This window comes from Peromyscus maniculatus, chromosome 11, assembly GCF_049852395.1.
Source record: "Peromyscus maniculatus bairdii isolate BWxNUB_F1_BW_parent chromosome 11, HU_Pman_BW_mat_3.1, whole genome shotgun sequence".
In the NCBI taxonomy this organism is placed as follows: domain Eukaryota; kingdom Metazoa; phylum Chordata; class Mammalia; order Rodentia; family Cricetidae; genus Peromyscus; species Peromyscus maniculatus.
The window spans coordinates 80201938-80217229 of NC_134862.1; the positions used below are offsets into that span (position 1 = coordinate 80201938).

Here is a 15292-nt window from a genome sequence, read left to right on the forward strand (position 1 = left end):
GATCTCTCTGTCTCCTCTCTCACCATGAAGTCCTCACCAGAGAACTAACGCATGATAGCACTTGATATTGGACCTTTGGCCTCCAAATGAGAGCTAAATAAACTTCGTTTTGTACTCATTATAGTATTGTCTTATATTAACAGACAATGTGATAATACACACAGCATGGAGCACAGACTTGGAGGCTGGTTTTTGCAGATAGGCCCATCCACCAGGAAGAAAGCAAGTTAGCAGTTGTAACAACTAGTTAATAACGGAGGCCAACCGAAAACAGAGGGATGTCGTGTGTGGTGGCTTCCCAAAAAAGTCTGGGGCTGGCCTGGGTTGCAATCCATTTCTAGAAAGCATGAGACCAAACTGCGGACCTGAGGCCTTGCAGACCACTTGGCCCATCCCCAATTTCCGGTTTCTTCTCCGGGGCGCAGACTGCCCCGCCTCATCCCCTGGCCGCCCCGCCTTCCTGCCGGGTCCCACGGTCCCCAAAGAGCTTTCCCGGTAGTCAAGCGTTAGTCACGGGAAGGGGAGGGGGGCTGGGGGTTGAGCTCATTTCTGGACAGTGGGGACCGGATGTGACTCTTGGTGGGGGGCGCACACACTTGCGGGAGGAGAGAGGAGCAGAGAAAGGGCAGCTCCAGCCCTCTCTGTGGCCGGGGCAGTGACCAGGAGAACCCCAAGCCTTCACAAGGGAAATGGGCACTTTGGTTCCAACTGAGTTCCCGTCACTTCTGCCTAATCGCCCCACCCCCACCCCCACCCCAGACAAGGTTTCATATGCGTAGCCCTGAAGACCAGGCTGGCCTCAAACTCAGAAATTAATCTGCCTCAGCCTGAGTGTTGTAAGTGGTACATCCCACCTCCACCCTGTCTGGCTCCACAGTTGCAGAGTTAACTTTGGAAGATTATCTTTCATTAAGTAACTTTCAAGGTGTTTTTTTTGTTTGTTTGTTTGTTTTGTTTTGTTTTTTTGGGGGGTAAACATTTTTGTATTTCGAGACAGGATTTCTGTATGCTCTGTAGACCAGACTGGCCTTGAACTCAGAGATCTGGCTGCCTCTGCCTCCTGAGTGCTGGAATTAGAAGCATGAGTCATCACGCCCGAACTTTCAGAATCTTTAATTTACTATTGTGGATTTTGAAATCACTTTGTTCGTTTTCCATTTACTTTGTATCAGACTAATTTACAGTGCGATCAAATCCTTGTAATCATCTTAGGAGATACCACCATCATTAAAATGTTATACGTCACCGGGCGGTGGTGGCGCATGCCTTTAATCCCAGCACTCCGGAGGCAGAGGCAGGTGGATACCTGTGAGTTCGAGGCCAGCCTGGTCTAGAGAGAGAGTTTCAGGACAGGCGCCAAAGCTACACAGAGAAACCCTGCCTCGAAAAACAAAACAAAAAAGTTATACATCAAAAACAGTTATAGACATACTTGTGATCCCATTCCATTAAGTGATGGCCTAGATCCAAACCCTGGCCATTTACACTGAGTCCACAAATTCCTTTTTAAGAGGTTGAGACCCCTTTAGGAATCAAGGGACCCTTTCACTGGGGTCATATATCAGATATCCTGCATATCAGATATTTACATTACAATTCATAACAGTAACAAAATTACGATTATGGAGTAGCAATGAAAATAATTTTATGGTTGGGGGACACCACAACAAGAGGGACTGTATTAAAGGGTCTCAGCAGTAGCAAGGTTGAGAGCCCCTGATTTAAAATCTGTTCTACAGAGCCTGGGGTGCACACTTTTAATCCCAGCACTTGGGAGGCAGAGGCAGGCGGATCTCTGAGAACTCCAGGCCAACCTGGTCTACAGAGCGAGATCCAGTATAGCCAGGTAGAGAGACCCTGTTTCCACAGAGAGGTGAGAGTGAGGAAATCCAGAGGTCTGTGTGCCAAGAGGATAGGAAGACAGGGACATTTGTGGGGATATGGGAAAGAGTCAGGCTGAAGAACTGAAGATTCCAATTGAGAATCAAGAACTGTAGGACTGGCCATGGTAGCACATGCCTTTGATCCAGCATTCAGGGGGCAGAGGCAAGTGGATCTCTGTAAGGTCAAGCCCAGCCTGGTCTATATGGTGAGTTTCAGGATGGTCAGAGAATCTGACTTTTTTTTTTTTTTTTTGGTTTTTCGAGACAGGGTTTTTCTGTGGAGCTTTGCGCCTTTCCTGGGACTCACTTGGTAGCCCAGGCTGGCCTCGAACTCACAGAGATCCTCCTGGCTCTGCCTCCCGAGTGCTGGGATTAAAGGCGTGCGCCACCATTGCCAGGCGAGAATCTGTCTTAAAAAAAAAAAAAAAAAAAAAAGTACTGCAAACACAATTCGAAAATTCGAAACATTTACTTAAGGCATTGTGACCCTCCCCATCTGTGGAGAGACAGTGTTCCAGGACTCTCACCAGAAACCCTGATGGCTCCTCTACAACAACCTAAGCAACTGTTCCTAAGCAACCGGTTGAGATACAACCTCAGTTATATATGACTTATGTCAAGACACTTATTTGTGACTCTCCCTGAAGGAGCCCATACGAACACTTAAGTATGTCTTATTCTTTCCCGTCTCTCTTTCTCTTAATCTTCGTGTTTAAAATCTCTGTTTGAAAAGCCCTTCAGGAGCTGGAGAGATGGCAAGTACTGATGCTTATCCTCCTGCCTCCACCTCCTGAGTGCTGGTATTGATTCTAGGTAGAGACACCACCTTGTTTAAAACAGGCTCAAGCATAGCCGTTGAAGGATGCACAGAGGAGCTTAGGAAAAAGACAGGACATGGCTTACAAATCTGAGCATGGGTACAAGCTTCTCAAAAGAGAAAGGCCGGACATTCAACTGTAGTCACTGAATAACTTCCAGTCGTTACCTTATATCTTGGCTATTTCTGTCTACTCTACTTGAGCAAGGGAGTCTGTACCTCCTTGGGAGAAACTGACTAAGGAGGAAATGACCTGATTTTATTAGACAAAGTGACACATCTTCCTCTTAGTTCTCTTGGGATGCACTTAGAATCCACCATCCTGGACATGAGAAATAAAACGCCCTGATGGCAAAATAGCTAAATAAAGTCAATTTAAAAAGAAAAAAAAAAAAAAAAGGTAATTTCTGAGAAGCCACGTGTTCGTGATCCTGCTTACAACCTCAGCTAAGATGCAGTCACACCCTGTTCTTCCCCTTCATAGGCAAGGGGGCTGGGAGGACGCTGTGTGTCACATGCTGTGAGACAAGCGTGCTGGGGTCTGAAATGGGGGCAAGGGACAGCCCCGCTTCCAGAGTCAGCTTCCTCATGAGCTCAAAAATGCAAGACAGCTTACCAACGTATGCACATTATAACCAGCATAATTCACTCACATGCACGAGCAGTTCCAGATGATTCCAGCCCCCAAGGTATCATCAACCTCGAGCCTCTCTGTCTTCCCAGTGATTTTTATTTGGGGGCAGAGAAAAGCCATCCCCACTGTACCCCTCTACCCTTTTTGTTCTTTAAATCGAGTTTAGCTACATAGCCCAAGCCTGGAACTTGAGACATCCCCCCCCCCTTCTACCTCCTGTTTTCAGGGTTCTTTAAATGTCCTTTATTTATTCAGGTTTTTTCAGGGTCTTTATATACAGCCCTGGCTGTCCTGGAACTTATTATGAGGACCAGGCTGACACTGTATTTATTTTTTAGAGTTATACAGGCTCCCTGCTGGCAAAGTGCTGGAATAGTTCAAGATACCACGTGGCTTGTGTATTAGTTATTTTGAAATCGGGTCTCACTGCATAGCTTTGGATGGCTTGGAACGTGATATGTAGGCCAGGCTGGCCTCAGATTCACAGAGATCCTCTTACTTCTGCCTATGGAGTACTGGAATTAAGGTGTGTGTGATACCTCATCTGTCGAGGGTGGTTTGTTTTTGTTTTTAAGATATGAACAGGCGCCGGGCGTTGGTGGCGCACGCCTTTAATCCCAGCACTCGGGAGGCAGAGGCAGGCGGATCTCTGTGAGTTCGAGGCCAGCCTGGGCTACCAAGTGAGCTCCAGGAAAGGCGCAAAGCTACACAGAGAAACCCTGTCTCGAAAAACCAAAAAAAAAAAAAAAAAAAAGATATGAACAGGCTCAGCCAGGGCGGTGGTGGCACACGCCTTTAATCCCAGCACTCGGGAGGCGGATCTCTGTGAGTTCGAGGCCAGCCTGGGCTACCAAGTGAGTTCCGGGAAAGGCGCAAAGCTACACAGAGAAACCCTGTCTCGAAAAACCAAAAAAAAAAAAAAAAAAAAGATATGAACAGGCTCAAAAAACCAAATTAAGATATAGAAATCAATATACTTACTTCATAAAATAGATTTAGCATTTTGCTTTTATTTGTCCTGCTCAAGAATAGTTTAAGACATTGAAAGGCCAGGTGTAGTGGCCATACCTGTACCTGCAGTGTTTGGGATGTAGATGCAGGACGATCAAGGGCATTGTCAGCTACATACTGAATCTGAGGCTAGCCTGAGCTTCGTAAGAGATGGCTCAGTAGTTGAGGACATGCTGGGAAAACCACGAGGGCCTAAATTCAAACCCTGGTACCCATACCAAGCTGGGTCTTATGCACACCTGTGACCCCAGTGCTGCCGTGGGCAGAGATGGCAGAGTGGGGACTTAATGCCTGCCAGCCTAGCACAAACACGTAAGGTCAGAGTTCAGGAAGGGACCCTGCCTCAAAGGAATAAGGGAAAGAACAATACAAGAGGACACCCCGTTACGCTCTTTTGTCCTCTGCGGGAGACACTCCAAATAATGGGAAAAGCCAATCTTTAAAAAGTGTGTGTGTGTGTGTGTGTGTGTGTGTGTGTGTGTTGCACATGTATGTGGAGGGAGATAAGAGGACAATTTACAGGAGTCAGCTCTCTCTTTCCAGCATATGGATTCCAGGGAACAAACTCAGGTCGTCAGGCTTGGTGGCAAGTGTCCTTATTCACGTAGCCATCTCACTGGCCCAGGAGAAGCAATTTCTAAAAACAACTTAAAAATCTTGATCTCAGTGACAGAGTGGTGCCTAGCATGCACTACACCTGGGTTCAATCCCTGGTACTTACAAAATAAACAAAAGTAACAAAATACATCAATAACAATAAAAATAATCTCAAGGGCTGAGATTAAATGTGTGTGCCACCACGCCCAGCAGTTTCTGTAATTTTTAGAAAATGGTAGAAATGGTTTATGAAGATAAAGAAGAGAAAGGCGCTTCTGAGAGCCGACGTGAGCCTGAGCGCTCAGCAGGCCCAGGCTCAAAGGCCAGTGTGTCTGTGATTCTTAGATGGTAACTCACCTGTTCACACTTGATGCCCGGATGGTTTGTTGGGCTGATTTTCTATTTTTAAAAATCTATTTCATATAATTTTTTCAATTAAAGAAATTTCTTCCTCTCAACTGAGTGTGCCACAGCGCACACTTGTAATCCAACCCCATTGCTGGAGATGGAGGCAAGAGGACCTGGATTTCAAGGCCAGGCTCTGCTCCAGGAGAAGTTCAAGGTCAGTCTGAGTACATGATATCGTCTCAAATATACACTCTTTTAGTTTGTGCCGTCTCCTCTCCTTTTTTCTAGGGTGGTTTGGCTAGAAAAACTGCTGGTTTTGATTGTTATTGTTTTCATACACACACACACCCCACGAGAGAGAGAGAGAGAGAGAGAGAGAGAGAGACAGAGAGAGAGAGAGACAGAGACAGAGACAGAGACAGAGAGAGACAGAGAGAGAGAGAGGGAGAGAGAGAGAGAGAGAGAGAGAGAATGAATTGTTTTCATACACACACACACCCCACGAGAGAGAGAGAGAGAGAGAGACAGACAGAGAGACAGAGAGAGAGAGAGAGAGAGAGAGAGAGAGAGAGAGAATGAATTGTTTTCATACACACACACACCGAGAGAGAGAGAGAGAGAGAGAGAGAGAGAGAGAGAGAGAGAGAGAGAGAGAGAGAGAGAATGAATAGCGGTCTCCATTAGGGGGTGCCGTAGTCTCAGAAAAGAAAATTAACATAGCTTTTGGACTTAGAGGTGCTTTGGAGCTGAAACTTTCACATTTGTGGCCATGCATCATTTCTGGCCTTATTGTGTACAAAACTGCTTCAGTTTTTATGGGGAAATCTGCAAAATCCAGATCTCCACTCCAGCACCTATTTACCATCTGGACCAGTGGGGTAGCATGCCAGGTTTCTTGGAACTACTTGAGAGAAATCTTGGAGAGCTGATAATATCACTAGAGATAATGGTTCAGATGATCCAAACTGTGTGGTAGGGGAAACAGACTTGGGATCTTCCTGTCTTATCAACCCAAATGCTCAAACTATAAGTCTGCCCCCCCACCCCCCGCCCCTGCATGTCCAGATCATCCTTTGGAAAACTATATAAAAACTGTTGACTGGTTTTAAGACAGTTTTGTAAAAGACCCATTCATTCAAAGCAAAGCAAGTCTCCATTTTTATTTTGCTATTTTTCTATTATTATTTATTATCAGACAACTGAGGGTGACCTTGAACTTCTGATCCTCCTGCCTCACCTCCCAAGCACCAGGTTACAGGCACCACCTGATTTATGCAGTGCCGGGAATCTAGCCCAGGCTTCCTGCTTGTGCGGCAGACACTCTACCAAGTAGAGCCACATCCCAGCCCCTTCATTGACCAGAGTCGTTTCTGTCCTTTCTGTTCTCTCCTATTAATACTGTCGGACTCTCTGAGAATAACTCGCCTCATCTCTGGACAGTGGTTCTCAGCCTGGCGCAAACTGGCTGACGTGATCAACATACATCTGTAGTGAAGAGAGAAAGAGATGTTGAAGGAGAAAAGTGAAATTTCTCCTTGTGATTGTGCTTTGCCCTCCAGATTCCTCTGTCCTTTGCAGCCCAAGGTTTTCTTTGCAGCAGGAGGTTTTGCTCCTTACCTTGGAGAATGTTAAATAAACCTGTAACGTTCTAAGGCCCCACCCTTTTCTGTTTAACATAACCAGAATAGGTTTGTGTGTGTGTGGATGTGCACTCGTGTGTGGATATGTGTGTGTGTGTGTGTGTGTGTGTGTGTGTGTGTTTGTTTACGCATTTGCACTTACATGCCACGGAGCATGTGGGGAATGGAGGAAAACTCTCAGCTGGTTCTCTCCTCCACTCCCTGTTTCTGCCTGTCTGGAACTCCCATTGAGGTGGAAGAACACAGTGGCTCCAGATGCAGCAGGATTTTTCATGGCTGGCTTGAAACTCACTCTGTAGACCAGGTTGACCACAAACTCACAGAGATCCACCTGACTCTGCCCCCCCCCACTCCCACCCCCCGTGTGATTAAAGGTGTGCACCGCCACATCCATCCCTCTGGCACTCTTAAGCCAATAACAATGTTAAAATTATCAATCCCTCTTTGAATCAAATGCTTACCACGGTATGTTATGCATAGTTAATGCTCAGAGCCAGGACAGGCTTCATTTTCCATGCAAGGTTGTTGGGGCCTGCGCAGATGAACATCCCTAAGGCCTCAGATTCCAAGCACAGCCAGAATTTCGCCCAGATAAGTTGGCTCCAGGATGGACACTGGTGGCTGTCCTCGCTTAGCTCCATGTTTACACACTGTCCACAGAGCCAAGGAAAACTGCCTCAACAGCAGGTAAAGAAGACAGAAATTCCCAGGGAAACCATGGGTGCAGAACTGTCGCTTTGCCTCTTGGGGACAAAATGGATGTTCTAGGGCAGAGACACACAGTCCTCGGTCCTAAAATAACTCGTCTCCTCCATCACACTAGAGAGTAATGAGAATCACAGGGACAAGCACATGGGCCTCCTTTCCTATGTCACACGATCCAGCAGCTAACTGTGAGAGCCTCTGACAAGGGCTGTTCTTACCCCATTATCTAGAAGGGTCAGGGGGGTCCTTATGCAGGGTGTGTTGGATGGGATAAAGATCTTAGGGGGAGAAAGAACTAACAGTTATCTCCCCCCAAGCTAGCTTCAAACTTGTAACAATCCTCTTGCTTCAGCATCCCAAGTGCTGGGATTGTAGGTGTGAGCTATCGCATGCAGATTGCTTTCTTTAAAATAAATAAATAAATAAATAAATAAATAAATATAATAAATAAATAAACAAAAGATTTTATTTTTAATCGTATTTATGGGTTGGGATGGTTGTGTCAGAAGAGGATGTCAGAGTCCACTTAGCTGTAGTTATAGGTGGTTACAAGCCATGGGTGCGGGCGGCGGTGGCACACGCCTTTAATCCCAGCACTCTGGAGGCAGAGGCAGGCGGATGTCTGTGAGTTCAAGGCCAACCTTGTCTACAGAGTGAGAGCCAGGACAGGCACCAAAACTACACGGAGAAACCCTGTCTCGAAAAACAAACGAACGAACAAAAGAATGTACAAGCCATGGGTGCTGGGAAACTGAACTTGGGTAAGAGCAGCATGAACTCTTAATCACTGAGCCATCTTTCCAGCTCCCTTCCACCCGCCCCTCGACACTTGTTTTTAAACCTGCATCTATTAATTATATAGTAACGGGTTTCATTGTGTCTTTTTTCATACATGTATCTATTCTGATCATATTTACCCTCTTATCCTCTCTTATCCCCAACTCCCAATGAACCTCCTCTGCTCCCCAACAAGTCCCCCTCCCATGTTATGTGGACGTTTGTTGTTTGTTGAGATAAAGTCTCACTATGTGGCCCTGGCTGGCCTGGAACTTCCTATGTAGACCTGGCTGACCTCAGGTTCACAGAGCTACATCTGCCTCTGCCTCCTAAGTGCTGGGATTAAAGGCACCGCCATGCCCTGGTGTGCGTGTAAGTGTGTGGGTGCCCTTCCTACTGAGCTCAGAGTTGCTTGCATGAGCGGGAGGCTATTGACAGGAATATGGGCAACCTACCAGCGGCTGGCTACAACCCTAAAGAAAAAGATCTTGCCCTCCCCCGGCAACCATTAACTGCCACTGGCTCCACATGAAGGGTGGGGCCGTGTGAGCCCCTCCCCCAGCCACTGCCTATATTGCCCCAGGAGGAGTGGGGCATCGTGAGTCCCTCTATTTTTTTAAGATAGGGTCCTACTATGTAACCCAGGCTGATCTTGAACTCGAGATCCTCCTGCCTCTGCTTCCTGGATACTAGGATCACAGGCATGCACAGTCATACCTGGTTCTGAAGTATCCATTTCTTTGGACAACTTATTTTCTTCTTAAAAAAAAAAAAAACTAAAACAAAACAAAAAATCCCCAAAACTCGAGACTATATAACTGACAAGCGCTCTTTAGTTCTAACACCCCAGTAGATGAGTAGATCTGCTTAACAGAAAAAAAAGCAGATGCGTCTCAGAGCGTTTCTTAGTTTTCTAGCTAGTACGTTTGGGCGCCATCACTCCATCTTCCCAAACCTGGTACTTTAGTCTTAGACTGTCATCATCCCTGCTCAGGTTCCTGCCCTAGGTCCTGAGTTGCCATATCCCAGCCAACCCCATGAACCTACGCTCCTGGGTTCTGTGACTGGACAGTGATGGAGGAGTCATTTACGGACGAAGGACAAAGACATACATTTCCTTCTGGGAGCAAATAAGATGGTGGCTTCCTAAGCACGGTGCCTCTGTTATCTGTAGACAGTGTCTTGGCTGTGTTCAGTTCCCACTGTGCGTTTACAGCATCTAGATATTTCATTCACGTTATCCTACACTGTGCAAAGCAGGTCATCTCTACAATATGTGACGAGAGCTGTTGACCGAAGGAAAGCCAGCGGCTTAAGACATATAATACCATGTTGACTAAGGACTGGGCCCTGTTGCTAGTTCTCCAGTTAGTTCATTATACCACAGTGTCTCACAACCTCTGCTCCTGGTGTCCCAAAGCTTGTTTGCATAGGTGAAGCTGCCATTCAGGGACAACCTGGAAATTCTGAAGCAGGGCTAACTTCTCAGCTCATCTTTTTTTTTAATGTTTATTATTCAGTCCTCCACACTCTAAAAGAAAAAGGAGCCTGACTTTCAGAGAGAAAGGAAGGGGGCAGTGTGAGCCACGGAAGGTAGGCCACCCCTGCTGATTGGGAGGAACTCCTGATTGGGAGGAACTCCCAGAAGGCCGCTCTTCTCAGTTGCCAGGCAACAAGTGTAAACAGGACAGGATCATGGCCACTAACTACAGTGCCAACCAGGTAAGTTCTCGTTCTCCGCCCTCACATTTGATTTTACCTTCCGGGTTCTACCTTTGGGCCTCCCCCTCCATCAGATTCTGATCCCTAAACAGATGCTGAGTGGGTTGAGGTGGCGTTTCACCTCAGAGTTGGGAGGGTCCAGGAACAAGCAAAAAGGACCTGAGTTAAGTTTGTAGAGTGTAAGCCAGAAGGCATTGATTTTATTTTTACAGGCCAGAGTACACCTTTTAGGCTTTGTAAGTCAAATAGCAAAGTCATAGCTATTTACATGAAAGTTGTCCCTAATTTGTTTTGGAAAAATTGAAGATATAATACCTGAGGCAAGTGTAGAGGTACTCCCCAGTGACCCCAGGACTTTGGAGGCAGGAGGAGGATCAGGTGCTCAAGGCATCCTTGGCTAACATACTGAATCCAAAGCTACCCTGAGCTCCATGAGACCCCCCCCCCACACACACACACACAGACAGACACACAAATCTGACCACTGTACAACATACCTGTAATCCTAGTTACTTAGTACAAGGAGGCAAAGTAATCACTGAAAATTTGAGGCCAGCCTGGTCTATATAGGATGTTCCAGGCCAGCCAGAAAATGGGACCCTGTCTACACAGTTTTGAAATTTTTTTGGAGAAAACATTTTGTTCACTTAGAATTCAAATTTTAGTGGCTTCTTCTTCTTCTTCTTCTTCTTCTTCTTCTTCTTCTTCTTCTTCTTCTTCTTCTTCTTCTTCTTCTTCTTCTTCATGTGTGTGTGTGTGTGTGTGTAGGCAAGGTCTTGCTACCCATCACTTAGTTCCCCCTCACTTAAAATCTCTTCCTCCCTATATAGATCCCCTTGTCACAATGAGTTAGAGTTCATATAATTGTTGAGGCCTTTGGTTTTCAATTAGAAGAGAACTGTCATCGTTTCATGGGCTTGAAGACTCTGAGCCTCACAGGAACTCTCCTCTTTCTCCACAGTATGAAAAAGCGTTCTCACCCAAGTACCTGCAGAACTGGTCTCCTGCCAAGCCAACAAAAGAGGTATTCTGAGCTCAGTGCCTTCCAATGCCAGTCTATGGTGACTGGCCTCATGGCCTCCCTGTCACCTAGCTCCTTTAGCCCTCTAATGGCCCACCTTCTCCTCTCCCATGCCCCTCAGACACCGTTTTCCTCCCTCTTTGACTTCAAGTACTTCTCTTCCCACCCCCACCACAGACAATCACTACCCATGAAGGCTACACTCAGATTATTGCCAACGATCGAGGTCATCTCCTGCCTTCAGTGCCCCGTTCCAAGGTAAGATTCCCCACGCCCATTCATAGCAAAAAGGGAAGAGTCAGCCAGGTGTGATGGTCACACCTTTAGTCCCAGCACTCAGAAGGCTGAGGCAGGAGCATCTCTGTGAGTCTGAGGTCAGCTTGGTCTACAGAGTGAATTCCAGGCCAGCTAGGACTACATATAGAGATGTTGTCTCAAAACAAAACAAAAAGAGCTGATGCATAAAAACGGAGCTACAGTCACTACATAGAAAATTGAAGCCCAATTTGTGAGCGCCCCTATGTTCTATCCAGTTTATCCACCAGGACAGAGCTGGCTTAGCACATGGAAGTCCTGAAAATGATGAATATATAAACAATGTTTTCAGATGATAGTATTTATGCATGGGACTCTTTTATCACACTTAGCTTAAGAATGCAAAAAAAAATTTACATTGGAAGGAAAGGGGCTGAAAAACAGCATCGTAACTGGCGGAAGAGAGGAAGAGGGGAGATGATCCCTTCAGATGTTTCATTATTAAGATGCCAAAGGGACAGAGTGGATGTGAGGCCAGCAAGCCCTGCCAGGCAGACACTTAGCATCCAGGGGGATCTGTTGAGCAATGCCTTTTTCTTTTAGGCAAGTCCTTGGGGTTCCTTCATGGGCACCTGGCAAATGCCCCTGAAGGTACCACCTGCTCGGGTGACCCTGACCTCCCGCACAACGGATGCTGCTGCCTCTCTCACCAAGTGGATAAAGAAGAATCCCGATCTACTCAATGCCTCTAATGGGCTGCGTCCTGAAATCTTAGGCAAGGTATCTAGCCTTCCCATCTAACCCAAACTACTGTCTCCATTTCTTTTCCACTTCAAAACTGTCATGCCAATCCAGCAAGGGGAGGGGCCTCTAACCAGTTCTGTCTTCTGCTGTCTAAGCTCTAATTACTAAGGTTCAAAGGAACAAAACAAGGCCATCTTGTTCCACACCCCTCACCCCAGTAGAAAACAGTCTGGAAGGGAGGTTAAATTTAACTATTCTTGGCCGAACCTTGACCTGCCCATGGTGTAGGAAGAAAGGGAGCCAGATTCTAAGGATGACTGGGAACTATGTAGGCCTAACAAGAAATATGATCATCTTTTCCACTCTAACCCCAACAGCCCCATAACCCTGACTGTCAGAAGAAACAGAAGAAATCTGTCACAAAGACTGTACAGCAAGCAGCAAATCCGACCATAATTCCCAGCTCCCCGACCATTGACGGTGATGACGCAGATGAAACTCAGAGCTCACACCCCTCTGCAGGTCACACACCAGGCCCCCAAACTCCCATTAACTCTCCCAAGAGCCCACCTGCAAGCCCGTGTTAGAATACCAAGCAGGTAGGTCCTGGTCTAGCCGAGATCGACATGCAATGCTGCAAATCTGCAGGGGAGGAGGCTGAGATGACATTTTAGGGACTGACTGAAATAAGTAAGACCTCCTGTATTCAGAAACGGGGAGCAGAGAAACGATGGGCCAGGAGTAATGGCAAATTTGGGTGAATAAACATTGTTTGTTGAATCTTGTACTGACCTGGGTTTTCTCCTCGTTCTATGACTGTCTTTTGCAATCCATAGAGGGAAGGCTGGGGAAGGGAGCAGGGAAAAGGATGGCAAGTCTTTTTGTTTCTCAAGGCAGGGTTTCTCCGAGTGGCCCTGACGATCCTAGAACTCAATCTGTAGACCAGGCTGGCCTAGAACTCACAGAGATTCACCTGCCTCTACCTCCCGAGTGCTGGGATTAAAGGCGTGCACCACCACCACCACCACCTGGCAAGCAGGTCTTTATTAAGAATGTCAGTTACACTTCAGCATTGACCAAGAGGAAGCTAGTCTGCATCACATAAGGGCAAAACCGAACTTTGGAGAACCGAACTTTGTACAACCAATATCTTCAAAATCACAACAAATACAGTTGTTTAATAGAGCCTGTGAAACTTTTTATGTTTATCCATTTACTTAATGAATATATGTACACCTGAATGAATATATATACACCTCAAGCTTGTGGAGGTCAGAGAACAACTGTGGGAGCTGGTTGCCTCCTTCTGCAACGTGGATCCTGGGAATCGAACTCAGGTCGTCAGGCTTGGCGGCTGAAGCATATATATATATACCCACTGAGCTATCTCGGATAGACCAGCTCGTAAGTAGAAAAAGAAAAAAGCCAGGGTGCTCCAACTTCCCCTCCCATCACTGGATGGTTAAGAAGCCATCAAAACAGTCAAGAAATCCACATCCATTCCCCAGCCTCCAAACCTATTAAAAACTGCCCTTGCTGTGCATCTTTCTGGCACTGGTTAAGCTGAATGCCAAGTCTAAAGCCAAAGGTGTTTCCCCATGAACACTGACAACCTGGAAGACAGCCGATTCAAGCTGGAGGAACTCTGCACGACCTCCCAGGATAGTCAGATGTGGTGGCACCGTCCTGTGATTCCAGCTACTTGGGGGACTGAAGCAAGAAGATCACCAGTCTGCTGTCTGGCCTTAACTTGGTAAGGCCTGTCTCAAAATAATAATAATAATAATAATAATAATAATAATAATAATAATAATAATAATAATAATAAACAACCTAACAGTGGGGGCTGGGGCTACGGCTGTGCTTGCCTAGCATGAATGGGACCCTAGGTTCAATCCCTAGCCCCACAAAAGACTTCCCAGGCAGGGCCCGTCTAGAGAAAAGGGGGAAGTGACTACTGGGCATCAGGATAGAGATGGCCGAGAGCAGAGGGTGTGGTAACGCACAGTCAGGGGGCAGACAAGGTGGCACCAGCTGGAAGTAGCCTGGGTTAAAGTTCCAGGCCAGTCAGGGATGCATGGTGAGGCCCTTCTCAGATTTCAAGAGACTACTAAAGCAGCACCCCACCCCACCCCAGCGCCGAGTTCACGTTGTCTTCCTGTTCAATGGCCACGTCATTCCTCAGTCCACTGCTTTGACTGATCTGGAGTAGTTTTTCTTGGTGCTGGGGACCGAACCACAGGCTCTGTGCATACTACCATGGAGCCAAATACCTAGTCCCAAGATGAATCTTTTATTCCAGAGCTGGAAAAACTATCAAGACAGCACTCTGAGCTGGGGGACTAGATCATGTACAAGGACCTGACTTTGACCTCTAGCACCTTAAACAAAGCACTCCTGCTAAAGATTCAGGGTCCCAGTAGGGGTCAAATACTAAGTTTTCCTATTACATATATTTTCTGGGATTCTGACACCCTTGTTCCACTTTAAAAAATTCTCTACTAGTCGCCCCAACCCCACCTCACTGCCCAAATCTGCCTTTGTAAGTCATCAGCCCTCAGCTGTCACCTCCACTGGTGCCAGGTGTCCTTAAATGAAATACTTGCTGAACTGTACCATGAGTTATATAACTGGCTATCCACAGGATGGGATGGGACCCTGCGTAAGACCTTAAAAGCTCTCAACAGAGCTGGGCAGTAGTGGCGCACGCCTTTAATTCCAGCACTCAGGAGGCAGAGGCAGGCGGATCTCTGTGAATTCAAGGCCAGCCTGGTCTACAGAGCAAGTTCCAGGACAGCCATGGCTACAAAGAGAAACCTGAGCTCAAAAACTAACCAAACAAACAAACAAAAACAGCTCAACATGCTTAGCTGCCCCCTCTTTACTCTTTTCTGAGGCTTCCTCGTAGTACCCAAATCTCTCACTACTTGTATGTGATTACCTCAATTTTTCTCCAGTGCTCAGTTGTGGAACAAACTATTTCTCTCCTAGGAAAGGTCATTCTGGAGGGTGTAAATGTCCAAGACACAAAGGAAAGGGCAGAAATGAGATCCTTTCTACTAATCCTCACTAAATTTCAAAGAGTCAAACATGAAATGAGCAGTATTTTAATCGTTTCCAAAGAAGACGGTACAAGAA

The 15292-nt window shown here is 46.5% G+C and overlaps 1 protein-coding gene and 1 long non-coding RNA gene across 2 annotated transcripts in view; both read left to right on the top strand.

Annotated features, from left to right (window-relative positions):
* LOC107402902 (uncharacterized) overlaps positions 1-113 on the top strand; it is a 3241-nt gene extending 3128 nt beyond the window's left edge. The window contains exon 3 of the long non-coding RNA XR_013043154.1: positions 1-113. This exon is cut by the window's left edge and continues 796 nt beyond it. This is a non-coding gene — a long non-coding RNA (uncharacterized LOC107402902).
* A 9899-nt stretch (positions 114-10012) lies between these two features.
* Cfap126 (cilia and flagella associated protein 126) lies at positions 10013-12934 on the top strand. The gene is made up of 5 exons (XM_006990642.4): positions 10013-10134; positions 11096-11158; positions 11333-11413; positions 12014-12190; positions 12532-12934. Exons 1-5 carry the CDS (start codon positions 10108-10110, stop codon positions 12739-12741), a joined length of 558 nt encoding a protein of 185 aa, XP_006990704.1. The 5' UTR covers positions 10013-10107; the 3' UTR covers positions 12742-12934.
* The last annotated feature ends 2358 nt before the right edge of the window (positions 12935-15292 follow it).